At 39.8% G+C, this 15,514-nt stretch overlaps 1 protein-coding gene across 1 annotated transcript in view; it reads left to right on the top strand.

Moving 5' to 3' along the window:
• The window catches only part of LOC133826415 (plastidic glucose transporter 4-like), a 49,087-nt gene extending 40,112 nt beyond the window's left edge, over window positions 1–8,975 (top strand). The window contains exons 2-7 of the mRNA XM_062258798.1: window positions 6,688–6,834; window positions 6,925–6,998; window positions 7,726–7,814; window positions 7,968–8,082; window positions 8,486–8,632; window positions 8,787–8,975. Of these exons, the coding sequence (XP_062114782.1) occupies window positions 6,688–6,834; window positions 6,925–6,998; window positions 7,726–7,814; window positions 7,968–8,082; window positions 8,486–8,632; window positions 8,787–8,975 (761 nt within the window). The remainder of the gene's footprint in view (window positions 1–6,687; window positions 6,835–6,924; window positions 6,999–7,725; window positions 7,815–7,967; window positions 8,083–8,485; window positions 8,633–8,786) is intronic.
• Window positions 8,976–15,514: the final 6,539 nt, after the last annotated feature.

The following is a 15,514-nucleotide window of genomic DNA, read 5'->3' as shown; positions in this document are numbered from 1 at the left end:
ATTACACAACTCTGTGAAACTATCCAAAATTGACCTAGTCAACTTTGATAATTCTAATTGATGATTAAATCAATTAATTGAGACTATCTAGATGATTTTATCCAAGGTAAAATGGGGATCATGGGCCTATGAAATCAAGCTCCAATAAGTTATCATAAATCTAACAAATAAATTTACTAACTTATTAATTCCTCGTGACTCCACTATAGACTTGGAATTGCACTCTTGAATTCATAGAACGCTCTATAACAAATATAGATACGCTGTTAATTATCCATTGTTACAACCATAATTGTCACTCAATCCTCTATAGACGGTCTACAATGAGATAGGACTAAAATACCATTTTACCCCTCATTGTATTTTATCCTTAAAACACTTAGTTCCTTGTAAATGATATTTCAGTAAACTAATTTAATTACTGAAATGAGATCTCTATCATTTAACACCTTGAACCAAACTAAAAGGAAACCATCGTTTCACTTCTTCATCAGAAGCTATAGATGTTCATATCTATGATTAACACTCCCACTCAATTATACTACCGAGTTCCCAAGATGTAAGTATGGGCTAGTCCGTAGGGTAAGCTGGTAACGAACAAGTCAAAGAACTCAAATAATACAATCAGTTAGAATAATAACCACTCAGAATTGAGATTGAATTGACCTATGGTCAACTATATGATATGACTAGAATAGATAATAACGGTATGTTTACTTATCTTATCAGTTGTCAATATCGGTCCTGTCCGATGTAACAAATACATCTGATCTTATCTACTTTGCTAATGTTCTGGAAAGAACATAACACTGTAATGTGTAAGTAGATCATATCGTAGATTGGCAAGTCAGTGTAAATCCGATGCACTGACTAATCTTAGGACTAACTTATTTTGAACATATAATCATATTTATATTCCACTGTGATTACGTCACTATAAATAAGAATAGTTATATGCTCGGGATTTAATAGAAGTTTATATTAAACAAATAATCATGAAAATAAAACATGTGAGCAAAGTGATTGACCAAGTCAAAAAATGATTTATATTCTTTTATTGATAATAAAATGAGATTACAAAGAATTTGGGTTTTAATTGTAGCTTCTGGTAGTGTCTTTGTAAACGGATCCGCAAGATTGTCTTCAGTTGCAATCTTCATAACCTTCACATCTCCCCTGGCCACATATTCTCGAATAATGTGATACTTCCTTTCTATATGCTTACTCCTCTTGTGACTTCGAGGTTCTTTCAAGTTGGCTATCGCTCCTGTATTGTCACAAAACAACACAAGCGGTTTATCCATTTCTGGAATAACACCAAGATCTGAACAGAACTTCTTTAGCCAGACTATTTCCTTAGCTGCTTCTGATGCGGCTATGTACTCAGCCTCCATGGTGGAATCTGAGATTGCAGACTGCTTTACGCTTCTCCAAATCATAGCTCCACCCCCAAGAGTAAACACCATTCCAGAAGTAGACTTTCTGTCATCGACATTAGTCTGAAAATCTGAATCGGTGTAGCCTACAGGGTTTAGAACACCACCCTTGTAGACTAACATATAATCCCTAGTCCGTCTCAAATACTTCAGGATATGCTTAACTGCTATCCAATGTTCCGGTCCTGGGTTTGACTGATACCTGCTCACTACTCCCACTGCATAGCAGATATCTGGTCTAGTACACAACATGGCATACATCAGACTTCCAACTGCAGATGCGTAAGGAACTTTTCTCATTGCATCTTCCTCTTCAGGAGTCTGGGGAGACTGCTTCTTTGAAAGATGAATTCCATGGCGAGACGGTAGACGCCCTTTCTTGGAATTTTTCATTGAGAAACGTTCAAGCACTTTATCAATGTAAGCTGCTTGAGATAGAGCTAAAAGTTTGTTCTTTCTATCCCTGATGATCTGTTATATGGTTTTCATGTTGGGCCTTGGCTCACGGGTGCTATGTGGTGCAGGTAAAGGCAAGGGTAAGCTAGACCAACCTTGAATGGAGAGCTTTGGGGGCGGAATGTACATAGTCGGCTGCTCGACCGCCACGATCGAGGGATATTACAGGGACAAAAGAAACTCAAATGCCTATTTTTCCATTAGAGTGGCATATGGTTGTATATACCCTTTGAAATTTTGTAAACTGTTCTTTAACCCTGTTTATTTTTGGGATCCCAAGTAACAAACACTCATTTAATTGGAAATTTGTCTTTTCTGACCAAAATATTTTAACCTTAGTTCAATAATGGTTTAGCGACACATTTTCAACTAAATGACTTGATTAGAAAGTCTTGCACCTTTATTAACACACAGTGTAACGATCTTGGTTATCCAGGGCGTTACAACTTGGTATCATAGCAGTCTAGATTTAAGGGTTCCTGAAGACTGGTTGGACATGTACATTCACCGCTAAAGACAAGCTCGACTCAAGATTTGGTATTTGTGTATACATGTGTTATGTGCTTAAGTGACTAGAAAGAATTATGAATGTTGATATATGTTTGATTAATAGGGAGCATGAGATACTAATAGGGCCTGGCCCTTGACTGTTGTGTGATGGTATTGAGGCATGCTTATTAGTATTGTTGTTGCATGTGGATGAATATTTAGATAAATTGTTATATCTTTACTCCTTGTGATTGGTTGTGTTTCAATGGTGTTGCATGGAAAGATTGTTACCCTATCATCATAGTTTGACTGCCGAGTCGTTAATTGCAGATTAACTTGGATAGCTATGCATCCAAGACAATCTATACGACTAGCCGGCACTGGGTCTGAGGCAAGAGATGATGACCAGGGCCAGAACCCTCTGCCAGTCCCTAAGAACTGACAGCAGATTATGGCAGAGATGCAAGCCCGGCTTTAAAGCCAAGATGAGTAGATTCGACTTTTGAGGCAGTAGGCTCCGTCAGGGAGTGCTCACTACTACAAAACTGTACTTAGATGACACACATGAGACGACGGATTTAGTAGACCTGTCTTCTTATGTTAAAAATAAACATATGACGACTGACTCTCTAGAACCGTCATGCCATGCACAACAAAACTTACATTAGACAACAGTTCTTAGAAGAATGTCGTCACGTGTTTATTTTTAACACAATTAGACAGTTCTACTTAGACTGTTGTCTTATGTCCGTCGTCTTCTATTATTATTATTATTTAAGGCTTATTGAGATTTTTTTCCCCGAACTATTACCGATCCAAATCGTGCCCCCCAAATTTTTGAACTGGTTAAAAATTCCCCCTTAATTATTCACGTTACTGAAATGTGGGACTTACTTTCAATTTTGCTAATGGAATGGTGATGTGGTAGTTTGGTGGCCGATGTGGTATTGCCACGTCAATGCTTCATTTATAATATAAATAATAAATAGTATTCTTGCCCCCGAGCTATTACCATTACTAAATTGTGCCCCCTGATTTTTAAAAATTTACAATTAAATAATCTTTTGAATATTAAAAAAAATGAAAAAATCATTAAAAATAATAAAAAAAATTAATGGTGACAAAAAATTGGCTTGGGTGTTGGGCATGCGTCAGAATGAGGGTAGTGACATCGTCGACAGACTGGGCTCATGCGGGTCCCTTGCGACATTCAACTTTGGTGTCGCCTATATCGCTTAGTTTTTATTTTGTATGATTTAATTTTTAAAAAATGATTTTTTAGTTTAATGTTTTTAATATTTTCTTTTAAATATTCAAAATATTGTTTTAATTTTAAATTTTAGAATTCGATGGGCATAATTTGGTAACTGTAATAGTTTGGGGGGTAAAAGCCTATCTATTTTTTAAATTATACAAGTAGTGTTGATGGTGAGAACTCGTCAACTAAGTTGAGTTGGAAAATTATCAAATCAAGATCTCTAATGGAAAAGCTGTAGAAACTTAAACAATCACTCAAGAACAATGATAGAACAATAATGGAGAATTCAGTCTTTCATTCACACTCAAGCCTTTGCTACAGTAAAATTTCCAACCCCCTTTCAGGTGGTGTTAGAGTTCATTTTATAGTAGGCTCTAATGGCCTTAGGTACATAGTGGTGCAGGAGACCAAGGGGTACATAAGTACTGTGTCAGGGGAGTGGCTTCAGAGGTTGTGGTCGTAGATCTAGTACAGGAGCAGGTGTCAGGAGAATGCCTCCACTACTTGTCTGTACCCATGTCTGATGAGTGGTGGCAGGCATAGTGGCCCAGGAGGTAGTGGTGTCGGCTCTGACCTTTGGCCGTAGACGTACGGACCATGACTCTTATCCCAGCAGTCCCACTGGTACGGGCGTTCGTACTCAGCATTAGATCGTACAAGTATGTCCCAATTGACTCGTACTGGAGTCTCTAAGCATAAGGGTCTCAAGAGGTAAGGAATGGGACCCTTGGTGTATGGCTCCGCTCACGTGGCCACCAGGCGGCGTGGCTCACGTTCCTTCGCGAGGCCCCCTTGGAAGGCGCGGCTCTTTGGCTGTCCACGAGGTCGAGTGTGTTGTGGATGTGGCCCCCATGAGGCCATGGGCGCCGAGGCCCGATGACGGGGCTACCACGGCGAGGCCACTCGGGCCTATGAGGCGAGGCCACTCGGCCTATGAGGCGAGGCCACTCGGCCTAGGAGGCGAGGCCACTCCGGCCTAGGAGGCGAGGCCACTTTGTCACTTCGGCCTAAGAGGCGAGGCCACTCGGCCCCTAGGAGGCGAGGCCACTTCGGCCTATGAGGCGAGGCCACTTCGGCCTATGGCAAGGCCCTTGGACGCGAGGCGGCTGGTGCGAGATGGTGGCACGGGCTTCCCAGTTAGGCCATGACAAGGGGCGTCGCGCATGGTGGCCGAGCGAGGCCGGGGGGCATCGCGCGCGGTGGCCGAGCGAGGCCAGGGGGCGTCGCGCGCGGTGGCCGAGCGAGGCCAGGGGGCGTCGCGCGCGGTGGCCGAGCGAGGCCGGGGGGCGTCGCGCGCGGTGGCCGAGCGAGGCCGGGGGGCGTCGCGCACGGTGGCCGAGCGAGGCCCATGGCGTCGTGCTGGACGTCTGAACGAGGTCAGGGCGGCTTCGCGTCTATGTCTCGCAAATGGGGGCTATATGGCAATGATCCCATACGGCATGGGTCTAGATTCGTGGCGTGACAGCGTGATGACTTCCTGAGACGGTGGTGGCCCGAGGACCTCACCTAACCTTCATATTTTGCCTTGGTGGAATTTGGGCGTCCACAAGTAGCAATCTACATCAGCACTCCAGTGTCGCCATATCACTATTCTGTTAGCAAAATTGGACGGAAGTCCCTCATTTCAATAACATGAATAGTTTAGGGGGAATTTTTAACAGGCTAAAAAATTCAGGAGGCACGATTTGGTAGTCGTAATAGTCCGGAAAAAAATCCTAATAAGCCTTTTTTTAAAAGGGTATTAATATATTTAATATTATTGGATCACATATATATTTTAATATTTATAAAAAAATATTGTCTAGACATATCTATTAATACTTTAATTAGTTGTTAGATTTTTATATATAATATTATACTTTTAATTAATTATATTATATTAATAATACTTAAAATTTAAATCAAATATTCAAAATATCCTTTTAATTTTAAATTTTAGAATTCGATGGGCATAATTTGGTAACTATAATAGTTTGGGGGGTAAAAGTCTATCTATTTTTTAAATTATACAAGTAGCAATCTACATCAGCACTCCAGTGTCGCCATATCACTATTCTGTTAGCAAAATTGGACGGAAGTCCCTCATTTCAATAACATGAATAGTTCAGGGGGAATTTTTAACAGGCCAAAAAATTCAGGAGGCACGATTTGGTAGTTGTAATAGTCCGAAAAAAAATCCTAATAAGCCTTTTTTTAAAAGGGTATTAATATATTTAATATTATTGGATCACATATATATTTTAATATTTATAAAAAATATATTGTCTAGACATATCTATTAATACTTTAATTAGTTGTTAAATTTTTATATATAATATTATACTTTTAATTAATTATATTATATTAACAATACTTAAAACTTAAATAAAATAAAATCATGCATATGTCTAATATTAAGATATATTACTCATGCATATGTTTCTTATTTTTTTTAAACTAAAAAAAAATTATATAAAAAAAATTTTAATCCACTTGTAAAAAAAAGATTATTCCTAAAAAAAAAAAAAATGTTTGCATGTTTAATATGTGATATAATTTTTTTTTTAAATAATGAGTCATATACACGAAATTAATAAAACAAAACAATAAGAGACTCACTCAAACCCTCAATCGTCAAAAATAGCCCCAAATGAAATTTAACAAATCAAGAAAAATCCCTAATCTTTTAATTCTACCAGTTGGCTTCTCTGAAACTCACTCAAAATAGCCTCAATCATTTTTCTCTCACGCTCACCAGCTCACCCACTCGATCTATTCTCTCTCACACTCAGCCCTCTCGATTCGTTCTCTCACTCAGCCTCTGCAAGAACTCATCCTCTGCAAGAACTCAGATCTCGTCTCTCTCCATAACATCGAGCTGCTCTCTTTCACACTCAGCCTCGGCAAGAACCAGGCGACCCCCCCCCCCCTGCCGACGCAAGAACCAGGCGACCCCCCCACCGACGCAAGAACCAGGCCACCTTGGGGTAAACTAGACTAGGCTGAGAATTAATGTTGTTAATCTTTTTCCTTTCTTTCTTTTTCTATGACAACTATTTCTTGTTGCAGTTGTTAGCATTGGTGTAGCACTTTTCTTGTTTCAACAGTTGGCTGGGATCAATGCTGTTGTATACTATTCAACTTCTGTATTCCGTAGTGCGGGGATTGCCTCTGATGTTGCAGCAAGTGCTCTTGTTGGAGCCGCAAATGTCTTTGGTTAGTTTCTGTGTCTTTTGTACTTGGTTTTCTAAATTTTGGTTTCACTTTGCATCATGCCATAAAGACTTCCAACTGATTCTCTTTCAGGCACAGCTGTTGCATCATCCTTGATGGATAGACAAGGAAGAAAGAGTCTTCTAATCACAAGCTTTGGTGGAATGGTACTGTGTTTTTTCCCCATGAACATTTATTTGTATATAGATATACGTATTTATACTTTCATCAACTGATGTAAAAAAATTATGTTTTTTTGTATTCCACTATATTCAAGAATATAGTGATAAGCTTTGTATATGTTAAAGGGTTGTTAAAGCTCTGTTTTTCTGTTAAGAATTTAATTGTAGGATTTTTTTAAGTTGTTGCTAGGTTAGTTACATTAGGGATGAATCTGTATTTAAGAACTAAGATTGCAAGGAGACTCAAACAGAAAGTAGACAATTTTCTTGTTTAGGGAGAGGAAGCTTCTAGAACTAATCCAATCTGTACTTGGGATTGCTTAGTCTTGCTCTCTTGATCCAATATTAGACTAGTGCACTGACAAGAGTCTAATCATGTAGCTTGTGAACTTGGACACTGAATCTACATAGATTATAAAGAGAAGAAAATTCTATTTTACTACCAATCAACTACTAATGAATTTATGTAGTAATCAAGAGCAAAGTTTGTACCTGTCCAATAAGGCAGTGCTTGAATTAGACATATATTGATGGTACTACTTTCACCTGTTGCTGTGTTCCCAATTACATAAAATATATTTTGACAAAAGTGTGATATCTCTGAAACCTTTCAAGTAGCGTGTGGGATGTTCTGTTTTCGAGTCTTTCAATGTGAAACTTTCTCAGTTTATGGTATTATTAAAACTGATAACGCTCTTGCTGACTTGTTTAGGCTGCCTCTATGATGCTGCTTTCTCTGTCCTTTACTTGGAAGGTTCTGGCACCATATTCTGGCCCCTTTGCTGTTCTTGGGACTGTTCTGTAAGTTTTTACTTTTCATGGCAGCCTTTGAAAAGCTTTTTTTCCTTCAAAAATAAATATAATGTAGTAGTACTCTGACTCAGTGAGTCCCTTCACATAGTGACCATTTTATCACCGTGAATTCCTGAACTTGGCCTTTTGTTTCATTAACAGCTATGTCTTGTCGTTTTCACTTGGTGCTGGTCCTGTGCCTGCTCTTCTTCTACCAGAGATATTTGCTTCAAGAATCAGAGCAAAAGCAGTTGCTTTGTCATTAGGAATGCATTGGGTGAGTGACTTTTGTTCTGTTTTTTATGTTATGCACCAGTGTTTTCGTACCTATATAATCAAATTTCTTTGAACTTGTGTACTTTCCACTTGATGAATAATTCAGAGAATGCTTTCCTTAGCTGTACTATATTCAAGGCAAGGGAAAAAAATGAAATATATATAGATAAAAAGAAAATAATGCCTAAAAGGTGAACTATTATTTTTCTTATCATATAGTTTTGAGACAATACATACTGCTTCAGTTTCGTGCTGAAACAATGGCATTGTGTATTGGCAGCACTGCCTTTCTTCCTACAAGTCAAATGAAGTGAAGGAAATTTTCTTACATTTATATCCAGTTCATTTTTAAAATGGACAAATTTGGGCAAGCTGTTCAGTTTCAGCATTCCATGCTACAACAGAACAAGGATTTGAGTTTTGCTGGATTTACAAAGCAAATGATTCTTGAAATGTGCATTTTGAGTGGCTGTGACTATCTGCAGTCATTACCAGGAATGGGACTGAAAAGGGCTCATGCACTTATAAAACGATCTACAACTTACGACCAGGTGAAGTCTTATCATTCACGACCTTGACATTTGTATCCCTTAAAACTAAATAGGCTGAGAATATTGTTCTTTTGCCCTTTGCACGTGCTTAATTACTTTTTCTTTAACTCCTTTGAATAAATGTTATAGCTAGCTAATGATTGGTCCATTTCAGGTGATAAAGCACCTAAGATACAGCATTTCTTCGGTTCCACCTCTTTATGAAGAATCATTCAAGAAAGCACTACTGACCTTTCAGCATCAACGTGTTTACGATACAATTACTGAAAAAATTGTTCATTTGTCTGACATTTCTGGGAATATTGAGGATGATAGGGATTTCTTAGGGCCATATCCTTTTTAAATATACTTTTTCTCAAGTTAAAATTTCTGCTTCTATTTAATAATTGTGAAATACTTGAGATCCCTTAACTATGTTTACAATGATACCTCAAGATATAGCTAAAGGTATAGCTGAAGGTGATCTTGATCCATTCACCAAAATGCCATTTCAGGTAATTGTTCTGCATTTACTTTTATTACTTCTTGGGGGTTGAAGAGTTTCAAGTTTACCATTATCTAGAAGTGCGTCCTCCACAATTGAATGTTATTTCTTATTGATTTACACGTTTTCTTGTTCTTAATCATTTAACTGGCAACTGCAACCATATCAATTTCTCCTATGTTAAATAGCCTAGTAACAGAAAGAGATTTTACTAATAATAAGTCATTTTAGTTTCCTAATTCCTATGTTTATATGCCATAACAGTTTGGCTGACTTTTTCACTTTCTTCTTAAAGTCCTCTATCTTTACTGGTGGCATTTATGTTTTCTTTCACCAACAGGGGACTGCTAGTGCCAACACAACTTTCAAACTCAAGAATTTTGATCTTGGAAGCGTAAAGAAAAAGCTAGATTTGCATGTACAGAAGAATCTTCTGACTCAGTACTTCTGTATCCTTCTATTCCTTTTTCCCTGGTTTGTGTATGTAATTTTAGTCTGAAATGTTTCATATCATGGACAACAGTTCATGTACATAAATATAACTGGTTTATTTCATTAAGTGGATGTTCAGAAGCATGTGGCCTACTTGTACTGTAAGATAAGTGGCTAACAAACAAATGCTATTACTAATCTTCAACCCCGATTTGGAAATTTGTATTATATGTGTTTGAAAAGGTTCTGCCAAATGTAGTTAATTTTTTTATGATTAATGGATTATTATGATAAAAGGTTCTATTGATTTTGTCTGCCTATTGATTATGTCTGAACTATGTTGTAATTACACAGGAAATTATGAATGAATATAGTGGTTGAAAATAGAGAAATGAAAAAATTCCCATATTTTATATGGGACGTCGGTCTCCATGAACTTGTCATCTTATGTATTGCAGGGGACGATGCTTGCACATAAATTGTCATCTCATGTACTAGAGGAAGATGACGCTTTAGTAGGAACTGTCGTCTCATTTATTACAGTAGATGATGCTTGCACAGAAATTGTCGTCTCATGTACCACAAGAGACAACGTTTGTATAGGACCCATCATCTCATGTATGACAGGAGATGACACTTTTATTTCAACTGTCGTTTTATGCTTTACATGGCATGACATTGCATGGGACGACGGTATTAGAACCGACGTATGAGAGTCCATACGACGGTTTAAAACCATCGTCCCATGTCAATTTTGTAGTAGTGGCTGCATCCATTGTGCCACCTGCAGTGGCACCAGTTGTACAACAAGTGGAGGTTGGGAATAGGTGGGAACCGTTGTATGACCGGTTTAGGAAACAACATCCTCAAACTTTTGAAGGGGGACCAGATCCACTAAAGGCCGAACAGTGGATGAGTATGATTATTGGTATTCTAGACTTCATGAGGGTAGAGGGTCATGACAGGGTGGCCTGTGCTGCATATATGTTGAGAGAGGATGCCCGCATTTTGTGGGAAGTGGCATCACAGACCAGGGATGTTACTACTCTTGGTTGGGATGGATTTAAGGATTTGTTCAGTCAAAAGTATTACAATGTTGCCATCAGGGTAGCGAAGGTTAATGAATTTGTGGGATTGGTTTAGGGCAATATGACAGTTACAGAGTATGCCCTGAAGTTCGACAGACTTGCAAAGTTCGCACCAGATCTTGTGCCTACAGATACAACTAGGCAGAACACGTTTATCAGAGGGCTTAATGCTATGATAGCCCGAGATGTGAGAATTACAACAGTACCTGGGGGGACAACTTATGCCCAGGCTGTTGAGAAGGCTCTTACCGCTGAGGAAGCGGAGAACAAGATCTGGAGGGAAAGTGTTGCAAGGCAAGAGGGTCGCAGAGTGGTGCCTCCCTATTCTGGGTTTGGTAGGGGCAGAGGCCCCAGTGATCTAAAGAGGAAGACCCCTGACACTACGACCGCTGGTGGTCCTGATAGGAGGGGTCGGGGTATTCAGGGTGGCTGTCAGGGAGGCGGTGATACATGGAGGAGTTATCCTGAGTGCGCGAGGTGCAGAAGACGCCATCCGAGTGAATGTCGGGCTAAAGCCTGTTATGTGTGTTAGGTGGTGGGACACCTCAAGAAGGACTGCCCAACAGTGAAGAAAGGGGAAGCAGGGAAGGTGGGCAGCTTGACTCCAGCTCGAGTGTTCACCCTGACGCAAGCAGAGGCCGAAGCTAGTCCCTCAGTGGTGACATGTCAACTTTCTAGCGCTGGCTTTCCTTTTACTGTATTGATTGATTTTGGTGCTACACATTCATTCGTGTCTAGTAAGGTGATTGATAGATTGTGGAGACCTAGTGAGTATTGTACTGCGGGGTTTGGGACTATGTTGCCTACAGGGGAACTGGTGGTTTCTAAGAGGTGGATTAGAGCACTGCCAGCGATGGTTGATGGTAGGGAGTTGTTAGTAGACCTGATTGAATTGAGTATGGAGGATTTTGACATGATTTTGGGGATGGATTGGTTGGCTAGATATGGAGCTACTATTGATTGTAGGAAGAAGATGGTGACCTTTGAGCCAGAGGGCGAGGATCCCTTTGTTTTCATGGGAGCTGTATGTGGACCCCGTATACCCATGATATCTGTGTTGAGAGCCAGGGACTTATTACAGGATGGATGTATGGGCTTTCTGGCTAGTGTGGTGGATACCACTAGGGTTTTGCCAACGGGGCCCGGGGAGACTAGATTGGTTTGTGAATTCTTGGATGTATTCCATGAGGAATTACCAAGGTTGCTGCCGCACAGAGAGATTCAATTTGTCATTGAGTTGGCACCAGGGACAGAGTCAGTGTCGAGGGCACCATATAGAATGGCACCGGCAGAACTGAAGGAATTGAACATACAGGAGCAGGAACTTCTGGATTTAGGGTTTATCAGGCCTAGCTACTCGCCATGGGGTGCTCCAGTTTTGTTTGTGAGGAAGAAGGACGGGACTATGAGGATGTGTATAGACTATAGATGTAACGCCCTGGATAGCCAAGACCGTTACACTGTGTGTTTATAAAGTGTCAGACTTGCTAATCAAGTCATTTAAATAAAATCGTGTTATTGAAACTATAAAGGAACTAGGGTTAAAAGCGTTTTGGTCTCAAAAGCCACATTTTCATTAAAAAGCATCATCTGTTACATGGGATCCCAAAAATATTAAGTTTAAAGACTGTTTGCAAAAGACACAAGGTTTATGCACAACAACCGGCCATACTAAGGCAAAACAAGCAGTTAGGTGATCCCTGTCCTGGTCCACTCCTCGACCGTGGCGGTCGAACCGCCGGCTATGTACATTCCACCTCGGAGCTTTCCACCTCAAGCTTGGTCCAGCTTGCCCTTGCCTTTACCTACACGACATAGCACCCGTGAGCCAAGGCCCAGCAAGAAAACACAACAACAACAGAGCATAAACATTTAGCAGACAAGTCAACATCTCACATTGCATCACATAAACTCAGCCATATCATCAATCAGTATAATCAAGTATTCCACATACTAGGCATATCAATTCATAGCATACACAGTTCACAAATGATAACTAGGGCTAGCGCCCTCAGGCTGCTCCCTCCGTTATCCCGTTGTCCTTGGCTACCAGTGGCCAATGCGCCCTGTGCGCTAAAATCATGTACGACACTCTTAGACCGCTTTTACATGTCCCATGGCGTAATACCAACATTGACACGATACAACTCTCGGGAGCACTTAGTCCCATCACAATCATACAACCAGGTGCAGTTTTCTTACCTTTCAATTCACTAGTTTCCGATGCCTCAAAGCCGCGAGCGCGGTCCTCTACCCCGAGCCTCTCCAAAGACCTAGTCACAACACAAATGAAACATCCTTTGTCACTAACCAATCCAAAACTACTTCCCGGAACCAATCCCACACTCACGGAATCCCCCAAATCCCTAAAACAATGCACCGAAGACATCCCCCGAACCCCCGGAGCAAAGGCTCAAAATTGCAAAATCCCATGCTCTGAGTTTGGCCTAGCACCGCGGCGCTGCCCTATAGGGCCGCGGCGCCCAACAAGTCAGAGAACTTGCTCTGCCCAGAAACAGCCTCGCGCCACGGCACCCAAGAACAGGGCCGTGGCGCTCCTTCGCGAACCCAAATTTCTGGGTTTTCCCCGAACCCAAATCACTCCAAATCATTCCAAATTCATACCTAAGCCCCAAAACCAATTCAAAACCCCAAATAGACCATTCAACAACCTATAAAACATTATAATCTAACTCAATTACACAACCACTCACATAATTCATACTTAAATTTCAGATTCAAACCCTTGAACCAAAGCTTGAGAAAAGTGCAAACCAGACCTTTAGATTCTTAAACCATAACAGTTACGAAAATTAAACATGATACACCCTTACCTCAGTCAAGAACCCAGCTTGAATTCTCCTCAACTCTAGCTTCAAATCACCTTCTCTGTTGATTATCCCAACTCTGAATTCATGCAAAACCAGCCACTATCTTGTTTCAATTCATGCTTATCCTCTAAAAACCAGACTTGAAACTCAAACAAATCATAGACAAATCCTTACCTATGAGTAATCTTGACTTATGCTCAACTTGATTGCCTTGAACCATCAAAACTCTCTTCTTAGGTCTCTCAACTTCAGCTTCCCTCTTCTTCTCTTTTCTTCTAGATTTTCCTCCAATTTCAGCATAAATCAATTTTCCAAAGTGTTATACGTGACTAACTTTTCCTCTCAGCTGAAGCTCATCTATTCACTGCCAAAAGACCACCTTATCCCTCCACTAATATCCCTTTCTAGCTAAACCTCAAGGGCACACCTGTCCTTTTACTTACATTACAATTCTACCACTTCTCCAACAAAACCTGTTACCCTCTATGGTTACTAACAGTTACACAAGTTACCAAATCACCAGTTACCATTATCTAGCTTCCTAGGACCGTCTCGGCACGTGCATCACATTGATATCACCACACCCACGTGGTACAAATCACATAACATAATTATCACATAACATAATACACATAGTCATATAACATGCTTTAAATCATAGTCATGCATCTTAATCAATAAAATCACACATAATTCCCATCACGCCCTCCAGGCACACTAATCAAGGCCCTAAGCCTAATTAGTGAATTTGGGTCGTTACAATAGAGAGTTGAACAAGTAGACTATCAAGAATAAGTATCCTCTACCAAAGATTGACGACTTGTTCGATCAGCTGTAGGGAAAGACAGTATTCTCGAAGATTGATCTTTGAACTGGTTATCACCAGCTGAGGATCAAGGACGAGGATTTACCAAAGACGACCTTCCGAGGTATGGGCACTATGAGTTTCTGGTCATGTCATTTGGTTTGACCAATTCCCCAGCAGCCTTCATGGACTTAATGAACAGAATATTCAAGGAATTTTTGGATCAGTTCGTCATTGTCTTCATCGAAATAAAAAAAATCACCCAAAACGGATACCCGAGTGAAAAATTATGTCTCTTACAAGAATTGCATCGAACCACCATCGAGCAACCATCGAGCAACGTCGATTTTTTTTCATGAAAATCTTGATTTTGAAGGCCCCATTGAGGTAGCATCGAACACCATCGAGCAACCATCGAGTTGGGCATGATTTTTGAGTTATTTTTCAGATCTGAAACTCTGAAATATGTAGAAAATTGACTTTGCTCGATGGTGCTTAATACCAGCTCGATGGGGCTTTCAAAATCAAGATTTTCATGAAAAAATCGACGTTGCTCGATGGTTGCTCGATGGTGGTTCGGTGCAATTCTTGTAAGAGACATAATTTTTCACTCGGGTGTCCATTTGGGTGATTTTTTTTTGTTGTTGTATTTTTTGAGATCTACATGTTTTCGATGTTCACATATACATTTTCAAAGTTTAGAACTTGAAAACATACAAAAACATATCTTGAACATGAGGTATGTTTTACATTTGTAATTTTTTTCAAGATTTACATTTCCCAAATGTGTATATACACATCTCAAACGTGTAGATCTTGAAAAAATACCCAAAATAAAAAAAAAATCACCCCAAACGGACACTCGAGTGAAAAATTACGTATCTTGTAAGAATCGCATCGAACACCATCGAACCTCTATCGAATAACCATCGAGCAATATCAAAATTTTCATGAAAATCTTTTTTTGAAGGTTTCATCGAGCTAGCATTGAGCACCATCGAACCACGTTAATTTTCTATAGATTTCAAAGTTTTAGATTTGAAAAAAATCGCAAAAAAAAACCAAAAAATCATGCCCAGATCTATTCGAAATGCAATATTTTAGTGTTCTAGTAAGGAATACTTGCTATTTTATTGAGTTCTCTTATATTTTACCTTACCCATGAATTTTTTTTCTAGAGAGAGTTGAGAGGAATGGGCTGAGAGAGAGAGAAGACAGAAATAGAGGTGAATGAGAAAAATT

This window comes from Humulus lupulus, chromosome 1, assembly GCF_963169125.1.
Source record: "Humulus lupulus chromosome 1, drHumLupu1.1, whole genome shotgun sequence".
NCBI lineage: Eukaryota > Viridiplantae > Streptophyta > Magnoliopsida > Rosales > Cannabaceae > Humulus > Humulus lupulus.
The sequence above is the reverse complement of the archived record's forward strand: the minus strand, read 5'-3'. Positions and strand labels throughout refer to the sequence as shown.